This window comes from Oryzias latipes, chromosome 16, assembly GCF_053564925.1.
Source record: "Oryzias latipes strain Hd-rR chromosome 16, Olatipes_Hd-rR_3.1".
Classification (NCBI taxonomy): domain Eukaryota; kingdom Metazoa; phylum Chordata; class Actinopteri; order Beloniformes; family Adrianichthyidae; genus Oryzias; species Oryzias latipes.
Window position 1 is genome coordinate 33,451,675 of NC_136252.1, and position 12,679 is coordinate 33,464,353.

The following is a 12,679-nucleotide window of genomic DNA, read 5'->3' on the forward strand; positions in this document are numbered from 1 at the left end:
TTTGTTTTGGATGGCGCGTCTTCTTCTATGTTGCTGTCAGTCGTAAATACTGGCACACACACCTATGGCGCCCTCCACTGGTTGTTTGTAGGAAAATAACGAAGATTTAAGCTTATTCATGCTTGAAAAAAATGGACATATGATTTGCTCCTGAGTATTAGTCGAACTTTGGCCTATGTATGCGAAAAACCTGACTTTTACTCCTAAAAACAAAGCATTTATCATTTTAAAATAATTTTTAAAAAAGCAGCTGCTTTAGTGACATTTTACATAAATTTGAGTCGATGTGGAAAACACCAAATCAACTGTATTTCCGCCATAAATTGGCATTGTAACTGATAAGATGTTATTTATTTATTTATTTATTTTAACTTGTCCTTTCCAACAGTTGGGCAGACAGATGAGAGCTGAGGGCCTCTTGTGTTGGACCTATTTTACTTTAACAATAGGGGTTATTAATCTTCAGACAAACCAGAGGGTGCGGGGCCTGTCCACACACACTCAAATGTTATCAACACACCTGTTAGCTGCAAAAATGTCCACCTGTCGACATGTACACAAAACAGATAGTGTTCACACGCATACTTATGCCTTAAAACCAACTAGTGTGAAATATTTCAGTTATTAAACCATGCAAACTGTTAGTGCAAAGGTGAGCTAACACCTGTGCTCAGGTGAGTGTTTATGTTCTTCTAAAATGGATGGTGGAACGTGAAAAGAAGGACGGAGAGTGCCCAGCCATCCCCACCCTAAGACCCCCGCCGCTGCAGCAGCGGCAGCCGGAATCCCCCCAACGCCACACGGGAACAGGCAGGGAACAACCGCCGCCCGGGCGACCAAGACCGCCACCCAGGCCAGGGCCAGCAGGACCGCCGCAAGGCCCCCAGAGCCAGAGAGCAGGGAGGCACGGAGGGAAAGAGAGCGCCGCCCCAGCCCAACCAGGAGAGCAGCCCCCCCGCCGCGCCCAACTGATAAGATGTTAGAAAGGCACTTTAGATCCTTTGGTCCCAGCGGGTTCTGCTTTCGGTTCCATATTGTTCCCACTTCCTGTTTCTTTGATGCAAATTCACCAGTTTGACGTAACTAAATTATACTGGATACCAAGGCTAACCATCATTTACAATCAACTTCCTTCAAACAAGACGCCATGGGGGGTGGAATCAGTATCAGTTGGGGGCATAAAGGGTCTGTGGTAAAGACCGGCAAAGAAATGGAAAAAAACCCCAGCTTCAGCTGCAAAAAGATTGTTTCTATTTGACTTAAAAAAGCAATTGCAGAAGAAAGTGGGGCAACTTTCCAAGAAGGAGAAAATTGGGGACTTGACAGGAAAACACCCCCCGGTGAATGAAGAGCTTCATTCCACAAACATCAATCTGATGTCGACTGAAGCCGGAGTTTCTGCCACCTCCAGCGCTGTGAGGACCTGAAGGGTCCTTCAGATTTCTCCGACGGCATCACTGAGATGTTTTTCTCCTGCAGATGCTCTCTTCACTCAAAGCATCCCATGAATTTGAACACAGCCCTTAAGCTGCCATTTATTTTTCTGGCAGGTCACCATTAGAAATTGAGAGTGAGGGGAGGGGCTACAAGGCACCAAACAGTACAATCGGGACTTTTGACACACCTGCTGGGAGGACACAGAGAAGAATGGGATGGAAAACTTATACAATGGAACATTTGAGCACAACCGTCACATTTTGTCCTGGAAGTGGGAGAAAACACAACAAAAGCAACACAAAACGCCTTTTCATCCGCAGCCAGGTCCTCTCAGGTTTAGAGATATTACTACCCTGCAAAAATTAAAACCCTCAAGGCTCTGCTAACATCACTGCAGCTCTCCCATCACCATAGCAACCTAATTAACCATCACCTCCATGTGGATTAAACACCCAACAGAAAAAAAAGAGAAAAACTAGAAATTTATCCAAATTTAAATTCAGGGGAAACACTACATTTAGAAGAAAAAAACAACATCATGATCTTTGGCTCCAGCCCTCCATCCATTCATCCATCCATCCATCCATCCATCTATCCATCCATTCATCCATTCATCCATCCATCCATCTATCCATCCATTCATCCATCCATCCATCCATCCATCCATCCATCCATCCATCCATCCATCCATCCATCCATCCATCCATCCATCCATCCATCCATCCCTCAGTCCCTCCATCCATCTCTTCATCCATCCATCCATCCATCTATCCATCCATCCATCCATCCATCCATCCATCCATCCATCCATCCATCCATCCATCCATCCATCCATCCATCCATCCATCCATCCCCCCATCCCTCCCTCCACCCATCCATCCCTCACTCCATCCATCCATCTCTTCATCCATCCATTCATCCATCCATCCATCCATCCATCTATCCATCCATTCATCCATTCATCCATCCATCCATCCATCTATCCATCCATTCATCCATCCATCCATCCATCCATCCATCCATCCATCCATCCATCCATCCATCCATCCATCCCTCAGTCCCTCCATCCATCTCTTCATCCATCCATCCATCCATCTATCCATCCATCCATCCATCCATCCATCTATCCATCCATCCATCCATCCATCCATCCATCCATCCATCCATCCATCCATCCATCCATCCATCCATCCATCCCCCCATCCCTCCCTCCACCCATCCATCCCTCACTCCCTCCATCCATCTCTTCATCCATCCATCCATCCATCCATCCATCCATCCATCCATCCATCCATCCATCCATCCATCCATCCATCCATCCACCCATCCATCCCTCACTCCCTCCATCCATCTCTTCATCCATCCATCCATCCATCCATCCATCCATCCATCCATCCATCCCTCACTCCCTCCATCCATCCAATTGTTACACATTTAAAAACATCAAAACTTTTTTAGAAAAGGAAAACCTTCTTTTTAGCTTTTACCTTTTTTAAATGAAGATGGTCTTAAACATCTATTTTAAAATATGCTGGAATGTTGTTTCAGGAAGACACTAAAGTTTCATTTCAGCAGCCAGTAAATGAATGTTTCCTGTTCTTCAAGCGTGAATTTTTTTTTTTAAAGTCTAAACATGCTGTTGAAAGTTATCACCAGTAGGAAATATGCAGCTGTAGCAGCAGAAAAATAAGCTGAAAGATGCTAATTCTGTCCACAGGTTTTAACTACTAATCTACATGTTTACCAACTTCAGTTTCTGTTTATGCTGTGATGAGGAGAGATGGAGGAGAGGAAAAAGCCGAGGATGGAAGGAGATGAAAGGCAGAAGTGACAGCTAAGAAAAGCAAGGAGTGAGGAGGAGAAGAAGCAGCTCGGCTGACACATAAAAACAAAGGGGAGACAAACAGAGAGAGGCGCTGGTGGAGAGGAGGCTGGAGAGCGCAGAGAATGAAAGGAGAGAGGAGGATCAGTAAGTGGAGGGGCCAGGAGGAGGAGGAGGAGGTGGTGGTGGAGGAGGGGAAGAGCTAAAGAAGAGGGGAGGGACGAGAATGCAGGGGAGGACCGGTGTGAGAGGAGTCAGAGAGGCAGATCCAGAGCCTGACAGAACAGCGGCGTGCAGCTGGAGAGCGCTCAGCGACGCTGCTGCTGCTGTTGGACTGAACACACGCGCACGGACACGCACGCCACTGAGGAGTGTATGAGACATGCACAGCCTGCTGCTGCTGCTGCTGCTGCTGCACATGGACACACACACATTTGCTGGGCACCAGAGAGGAAATACAGCAAACCCCTGAGCTTTTGGAGCGATGGAGAGCAGCATGTTCTTTGGTGAGTGCTGTGTTTGTGTTCAGCGTGTGTTTACATCCATCATCCGACCCCCAGGTGGGGGTCCCTCCTCGCAAACATGTGTGATCCGACTTGTTCTGGACTGGATCCTGGAGGCATGGTTTCCATTAAAGAAAAAGGAGCGTGAAGTTCCTCACCTCATGTGTGCTCTGTCACACACGGAAAACGTGCATTCCAGCCTCTTCTACATGTAAATCAGTTACAGCTGGAGAGGGATGGCATCGGAGCGGGGAATATTCTATTCCTGATCCTCCAGAGAACCTGACTTTGCAGGATTCAGAGGAATCTCGGAGTTAAGAGCCTGGAGAATTGTAGGAAGGTGTTAGTTGTTATGTAGGACACTTGAAGAAGCTCTGGAAGACTTTGTGTGACTTTTGGTTAAGTGCTCTTCTCACGCCTGTCTCGGGTTGGACGGATAATTACGGAGAGTTTTCAGAGTGGGATTTGTTAAGTGGAAGGCTTGTCTTTATTTTCAGGGGATTAAAGCGGTGTGAAGTTACTGACCGTGCAGCGGAGGGAAGGATTTTCTTCTGAGCTGCCTCCAAATGAATAAGCTGTCAGGTGCACAGACAGCTTCAGCTCTCTCAGGTGTGAAAGCTGGAGGAAAATGAAGGTCTGCATGGATGGATGGATGGATGGATGGATGGGTGGAAGGATGGGTGGGTGGAGCTCAGGCCCATTTAAGCCGACATGCTGAGAGGTGAAAGCTCTGTGGTCTCTGCCTGAAGACGGGTTTGGGTAAAAAACAACCAAACAAGAGGGTGAAAAAGGTTTCCCTCGGAGACAGGACGAGAGCTGTTGAGCATTTATGCATGCAGACCTGAGTGCACAGCAGGGGAAGGTAGATAGCATCTCTTAAAACATTAATAACATCTTTGTCCACCCCCTCCACTCTCTCCATTCCTGCAGTTTAAGTGATTTACAACGTCTCCTGACTCTTGACCTCTTTGAAGAAAAGAAAAGCCGTTAAAACCCACCTTTCAATCGTCCGGCGTTTGGCCTGATGGGAGGAACGAGGGTCGGATCTGGCTCAGACACAGACAGGCCAACAGACACAGCTTCTGTTTTGCAGACTGAAAGCGGGCGACGGCGAAACTGCGCAGCCACTTTGTTGGACTGAAAGGGTTCTGTTTGAGGCCGCAAAAAAAAGGCGAGAAGAACACTCATCCAATGAAGAAAATCACTAGAAAGTAGGGAAATGATCCATCCATTCTGCAATCATTTTGACTCAACAAGAAATCAGATCAAAATCTAGAAACAAGGAGTTCCACACAAACATTCAAAAAGGGAAACATCAGCTAAAAAAGCTAACTTAACTTCAAACTGAATGTTACGGCCCAATAACGAGCCGTTTTTTTTTTGCTAATTCTAAGCAAATGCAAAAAGCAATAGCCTGTTGTAGTTTATTTTGATTACAGTGACCAATAATTAGTGTAATTAGTGGAAACGACTCATTTTAGAACAAACTGAACAAGATAAGAATCTCAGTTCAAGTTTGTACATCCTCATAGAATCTGAAACTAGCCTTTTTTCCTTAGAACATACATCTAAGTATCTGCTTCTAAAATCTTGACAGTGAATGTCCGTCTAACTGTATTGAACTTTAAAATAAAGTAATTCAATCCTGGATCCTAGCTGAGGAGTGGACCAACTTTGGCCCCGGGGGCCGAACGCAGCCCGTTAAGCTATTTAACCTGGAATAAATGATATTATCTTTATTGATGTTTTTTTCCTCTGTAACTCTGGTGTCTCCCCATAGATAGTGCACTACAAACAAACTGACAGTCCTTAAGGTGCAGAAAGTGATTCTGCATTCTTGTGGTGTTTGTTGTTTTTCTGACGCTCGTGGGTGTTTCTAAGTGGGACTGACATTTACCGACCATTTACCGGGGATATCAACCCGTTGGTCCAATTGGCAGTAAAATGAAAGAAAAAGTCACCAAACCTTCAACAAAAACTCTAAAAGGCTTTGTTTTACAATACGCATGTTAATTTTCAATCAAAGTGAAAGGCCTGTTTTGTCCAGATTCCATGTTATTTCTTTCTCTAAAGAAAATGGATCGTCAAATCGCTGCAATCATTTGCTCCTGGTTCATCCCTTCCATCAAATTTCAGAACTCTTTGAGCCAAAAGGTTTGCCCGGCCCTGACACAGCTCTTAACGAGACAAAAAAAAAAATGCTCGACGGATTTTGAGAAAAGCTAAAGAGAAGATAAAACAACTTCCAAGCTGATAAAGTATCTTGAACGTCAAAAATTAAAGGTTTAAAGTCTCTGGGTATTGGTTTGCAGTGCAGTGATGCAGAGGGTCAGAAAACACAATTAGCAAACGGCGTGAAAACACAAAGGTGCTAATCACATCTGGAACCTCGTCAGCATAGGAATGAGTTTCCAGATTTATCGCATAATTGGATTTGTGTGTGCTGGGGGGGACGGGGGGGGGGGGGGGGGGGGCATAGTATCTTTGGCTGAGTGGACCCGCGGCCTCTCTGGACGGATCTTATCCGAGGATGCGGCGGACGCAGGACACCAGGACCAGCAGGCGGAGAGCCAAAGCAAGACAATGAATAACTAATGCCAGTCCTCCAGACATCGTGTTTTTTTTACTCCTTCCGGCCACCCAGACTCTCCACATAATGCCGCAGGTGTAAAAAAAGCCGCACAAATCCTGCAGGAAGGTGAACTCAGAGGACCAAACACCAGCCAAACACCCCCCCCCCATCTGCTTGACCATCATTAAAAACAAAGACAAACCTTCTTTCAAATCTGCCACCAAGGCCCCCATGGCTGCCGCCTGGTACGGCTAAGCGCTCCTGTCTTGTGGCCTGGGGGCCGGACACTGGGTTCGCTTGTGCCTCTGGGCATTGGGGGGGCCCCTGTAGGGGGGCCCTCTCTGTGCCTGGCTGGTGGGGTGGGCGGTCCCCTCCTCCTCCCCTCCCGGGCTGCCTGGGTCCGGATGCTGGGGGGGCTTCTGGCCTGGGGGGCTCTCCTCCCCTCTCCTGGTCTGGCTGGTCTGGCTGGGTAGGATCTGGCTCCCTTTATGAACACACGGTTCACGTCGGCAGCATGCATGTATCTCCACCCCCACGTGCACGTGCACACTGCTACACTGCTCCCTGTCTGCTTCATCCCTCCTCCTTACCTACAGTGTATTGATGGACAGTTTTTTTTTTCTCGCTCATCTTAGTGTCAGATTTTCACCTTTGATGTAACATTCGTCTTTCCAGCAGATCTGGTATAATTGTTACAGCTTAAATTAATAACTTAGTCAAATCAGTGCTTGTATCCCCCACCTTTTCACCTTTCTTCCTTTTACTCTCTTCCACCCTCCCCTCACATTCTTCCCCTCTCCCTCCCCACACACACTAAATGTAACAAATAAATAAAAAATAATACGACAAAAAGGGGTTTATACAAATCTACACTCTAGTTTTTCGAAGCTATATAACCTCTTTTTGTGATAGTAAAACCTGTCCAACACAAAAAGCCTTCAGCTCTAATCTGTTTGCTCAGCTGTTGGACAGAACAAGTTAAAAAAAAGAAAAAAAAAAAAAAAAAAAATCTGCCACCAAAAGCGTCCAAAAATCCTCAGATGGTTGAATGTGCATCAACCATTTTGCTCTTCATCTAATGACGGACAGGCCGTGAGGTCAACCCCTACATCAACTGACAGAATAAACCAGCGTTTGCGTGTCAAGAGCAACATTTCCCTCAGGGAAGGTTGGTTTCCTCTGACTAAATGTGGCTCTTCAACTGTGGCGACTTTTCTCAAATCAATTACCACAAGAGTCCGTTTGACTGTTTTCCTTTAGCCAAAGGACCTTAAGTCGCTCAGTCAGCTGGTTAGATGCCCTTCCTTCGTCTTTCTCTGAGATCTAGACAGTATCTGGACAGTTCCGATCAAATTTGGTCGAGCTTCTGTTCAGAAACAAAAAAGAGGGTTTTCGTTTAGTGTTTTGTTGGACTTTTCATCACATTTTTATGGGAAGGGCCCTCAAACTCTCATGCTTTACCTTAGTCTATGAGCAGAAAACAGCCCAAAACCAAACAATAAAAAATCTAACAGTTTTTTTGTCTAACATAGCAGCAGATTTTCTGTGTTATTTTTTTCTACACTGGTTGGTTTAATGAAACCTTATTTTATTTGCCTGTAATGTTTTTCTAATTTAGCATTTATCGTTGAGCTCAACTCATCATTTTTAAATATTCTCTTGTTTTTTAGTGATGTTTTGGGTTGTTCTCTGTCCTGTCAGTCTCTCCAGCTTCATGTTGATGATCCTCTACAGATGTTTTCATTCCAGTTCACCCCCCCCCCCCCCCCCCCAGTGTCTGCTTTCAGTTCTTCCTCGTCATCTGCGTCGCTTTGTAACCTTATTGTTGCACCCACAGTTTTTTTTACGTTTTTTTAGTTCCTGAAATATATTCATTAGTTGTTTTTAAACAATGTGAATAAATTACTTTTTAATTTTCAGTTATTTACGTTTTTCTTTCACATTTTCAAACAGTAAAAGAATTTGGGGGGGGGGTCTTCATTTTTAGAAAATACTTATTTTTTTCAGGTGCTTTACATTTTTACATCGGCTAGCCTGATTCCTTATTACAGACTAATATTTTCGTATTTTTTAAACAATGTTTGTTAAGATTTTCAGTCATCCAGGCGACATTTTCAGAGGATTCTGTTCTTCAGAGCAGCTTGACCTTAAAGGTTGATGGGGAATTGAGGTTCAGCATCTTAATCCATTTTTATTTACAGATATTTGCGTCTTTTGTTTTCTTTCTATTTATATAATTTATCTTTTTTTGTACACCATTCATTTATGCAGTTTTTGTTGCCGTCTCACTGTTTTCTGGAGGAGCGATCCTCTGTTGTCCCACCAGCCGGTTGCAACATTTACATTAAAGTCACACTAGGGGGCGCTGTGATTTGACATTGATGTGCAAAATCACAATACATTTCCTGTTGCTATACAGAAGGGGAAAAAAGTTTTCAAATAGGTGAGAAAATCATTCATAGTTTACACTTTTTATTGTATTATTTTCCTTTCTAAAACTTGTATTTTAAATCAAAATCAAATATTGTCAAAAAATGTAGGATGTTTTCATTTCCGCCATCTTTGATCATGGAGGCGCTGTGCTAGATAGATGAAACTGTTGTTCACAAGTGACGCATAGTTTTTGTTTTTTTTAACGAGGTAACAGTTTTATGACTAAAAGTTACCAAAAAATAAAATAAAAAAGAGAAACTTTTAAACAAAGGCATGAAGGTTTAATTAATTAAAAAATATGTATTTCCTGAAAGGTTTTCTGATGTTTAACATATTTAGCATTTCATTTAATGTTTGTTTTCTATTTTTTGCATTACAGCAATAACCAGAGGATTTGGGTGATTAGCAAATAATTGTGCATTTTTATAGTTTATTGTTAAACCCTTTTATAATCTATTGAACCTTAAACTGTGATTTTAACTATCTGTATACTTATCGCTGATTCACAGTTTAGGAAGTTTAAATTTAATTCCCACCTCATATTTTCATCAGTTTTTTTGACTTCATTTCAACAAATTCTTTTCAGTTCTTTTAGCAGGTGATCCTGCATTGATTGTTCAGCTTTTTCCTCTTAATTTTCACAATCAGCTCCTTTTATATTAATTAGCAAACTAACTTACAAAAATATTTTTTATGTGATTTTCCTCTGAACTTTTTCCAGTTTTATTTCACTCTATTTTCAAATTTTCTTTAACTAGTTTAGCAGTTAATTCTTTATTGTGAAAACTTTTCAGCTTTCACTGTTTTTAATTCCGTCATACATTTTTTAAATTTGATTTTCCCCTCAAACCTTTTCAAATTCTTTTCTGTTTTGCTTTTTACTATTTTTAGCATTCATGCAGTGATGCTTTTTGGTTCTGTTTAAAAAACATCTGTTCTTAGCTTTATGAACTGACATTTTATGTAAAATTATAGATTTTTAAAGACTAGATCTCCCCTGACACATTTCTTTGTTACATTCCACCTTATGTCAAACCTTTTTTTTGGCTAGTTTAGGAGGTATTTTAGTTTATATTTGCCCGTTCTTCTGCTCCATTTCATATTTTTTCAGCTTTCATATGCAGATCTTTGTTAACTAAATCTATAAGCGCATCTTTTCTGTTGTGTCCATCACTAATATAGCACTGTGCATGAATTGTTCTTTTAGCTGAATTCGATCCTAGCCGGTGAGTTTTCCATTTAGCTTTAGCAGCAGAAGCTGAAATCTCAAGGAATCCACCTGTTTTCTCAGTAAAAACATGACAGGTGAACACGGCTCAGTGCGTTGGTAAGAACAGAACTGCAGACGCCACTATTTACATTCGTCCTCCAGATAAATCAGACCTTAATAACTTCCCATTTTATGGGATTTAGCTTTTATTTGAACATCTGGAATGCGTTGGTTTCAGATTTGTTGTTTGAGAGCTGCAGGCGGAGGCTGAGCTCTCTCTGCAGATTTCCGTGCGGTCTGGATTACACATCTGTGGCCTGAATTTGCATAGACAAACTTAAATCAGCCAATCGCCTTACCTGCTTGTGTCAGTGTCTGCTGGAAGCACAGAGGATCCCAAACAAATGAGCTGTGTGTGTGTGTGTGTGTGGGGGGGGGGGGGTTGTTTGGTGGCCCACTCTTCCTCCTGTGACCTTTAAGTCTTCTTCCTTTTTTTTCTTGATTACTGATATTGTAATCGGAACAAATGCCGCAGACGTGGAAAATGGAGTGCAGAAGCCGGCTGAAGACGAACCTGCAGGCAGCTCCGGCGCTCTTGCACCAGTTATTTTAATGACGGTGACCTGCAGGCCCCTCAGAACCAAGCCGCCCCCCTGAGCAACCCTCCATGCTAAGTAGGCGACGGCTCCTGCCGTTCTTTTTTTTTTTCTTTACCCGATTCTCGTCTTCCACCAGCAGAAACAAAAATCTGAAGCACACATTAGAACTCAAATATTAGCATTTTTTGAACTCAATTATGTCCGTGACCAGCTGTGGCTGTGTGAGAGCGCGGCGAGCTCAGGTTTCAGGGTTCTGCCTACTGCTGTTAATGATGACGGATGTTCAGCTGGAGATCGGCTGGAATGTGCTGAAGCCCGTCAACGCGGCTTGTTGTTTGGTAACGTGAGCGACACGAACCTTTCCTCTGATTGTTTCATTGTTCTATTTAAGCTAATTTATCTTTATGAAGGAAAGATCCTCTTTAGTCCCAGACTTTTTTATTTAGGAAAACCGCCTTCTGATGCTTCGCCTTCATTGTCAGAAATGCTACTGCTTAAAGCCGTGCTCACATGAAGAAAGGTTTTTGGGATGTCTGGGTCGTAGAGGAGAGTGGCTGCAGGTGTGTTTTACGGTTCCCTTGAGGCTCGTACGACCACCTCAAGGGGCGCCATGAAAATGGAGCGTACCGTTGTCGTGCGTGTGGGAAGCGTATCGTGAAGTATTTTTATAACTATGGGAAGTTCCACGCACCCAAGATACCGGGTGATGCTGCCGTGTGGTGTCCGTACGCCACACTCTAGCCATTAGTGCACAAATGGTGCATGTTACAGGACGCCCACCACGACATGCCGGATTGTTGTGCTTAGATAGGGGTGTAACAATGTAACAATGTGTAACAATATGCTAAGATCTCAAGTGGGTTCGATTCAGAATTTCAAAGGGCTTGGTTCGGTACTTCTGTTTCAACAAATCTGCCTGATATGAACTGCTATTTTATTGTTATTTATTGTGTTTTTTTGCTGCCTGAATTTGGAGATTAATAAAGTTTTTATCTATCTGTCTGTCTGCCTGCCTGCCTGTCTCTCTCTCTCTCTGTCTGTCTGTCCATCCATCCAACATTACTTCCGCCTCGGCGCAAAGTTAATACAGTGGCGACCCGATGGTTAGCCCCGCCCATAGCCACTAAGACCCATGGGAAGTGTGAAATCTTGCGTGTTGAATCCTTAACCATCACTGAGAGAGCTATGAAGAGAAGTGATGTTCATGTTGTTACACTGTCTGTGTGTGTTCATAATAAATGAGTTTAAATGCTGGAAAGGAGATGGAGTAATCTATTTCTCTGTCTACTCTCTCTCTGACCGTTGGAGGGCGTGTGGAGTATGAGGCAAGTACAGTCAAGGCAGCTAGTTTATTAGCAGCTCGGCTCTCGTTTCCCTGCTACGAGTGACAAAGCAGCTGGGTTGTTACAACGCATGTGCGGTGAAAAAAAAAAAAGTAGTGAACTGAAACTGCCGTACCGAAACGCTTCGGTTCACCGACGTGCATCGTTACACCCTTAGATGTGGCGGAGGAATGGCAAACCTGGGATGTGACTGTTGATAAGGATCCGTGGTATTTTATTTGGAACCAGACGAAACAAATGCAGTGGTCCCTCGTTGAGCGCAGGAGTTACGTCCTAAAAATAACCTGCGACAGGTGAAATCAGCAAAACAGAATTCCAGATGTTTCCCTCTTGTTTAAACTCCCAAAGTTCAAACCTTCATAGTATGGGCTTTTACAGTTTGATGGTATTCACAGAATCTACATTTCCCCTGATAGAAGGCATCAGATGAACCCTCAACCATCACCCATGTGATAAAGACGTCCATTGGCGATCGGAACAACTTGCACTCACAAGCTGCGTTTCCAGTGAATGTAAAATTTCGCAAAATGTATTTGCGATAATAAATTTGTCCTTTTAAATTTTTTTCCCAAAAACTCACATTTATCGGGAAAAAACCCAACGTTTTTGCGTTTGGAGGAGGTGGTTTTAGATGCATACCGAAATGGACAAATTAAAAAAATACTACAACGGGAATGCTATTTTCAAGTTAAACCGCAGGGCGATGCGCTTCTGGGTAGGAAGTGGCTGCACAGCGGGCGCCACCAGAGGTCCCACAGCG

General features: G+C 43.5%; 1 protein-coding gene across 3 annotated transcripts in view; it reads left to right on the forward strand.

The window, feature by feature from the left end:
* The first annotated feature begins 3,288 nt into the window (after positions 1-3,288).
* znf385d (zinc finger protein 385D) overlaps positions 3,289-12,679 on the forward strand; it is a 112,752-nt gene continuing 103,361 nt past the window's right edge. For 2 of the 3 annotated variants that reach the window (XM_023964620.2, XM_023964621.2), the window contains exon 1: positions 3,289-3,765. In XM_023964620.2, the coding sequence (XP_023820388.1) occupies positions 3,744-3,765 (22 nt within the window). In that variant the 5' untranslated portion in view covers positions 3,289-3,743. Of the gene's footprint in view, positions 3,766-8,723; positions 8,778-12,679 lie in introns of those variants that run through there. The other variant, XM_078933391.1, reaches the window with a different exon arrangement.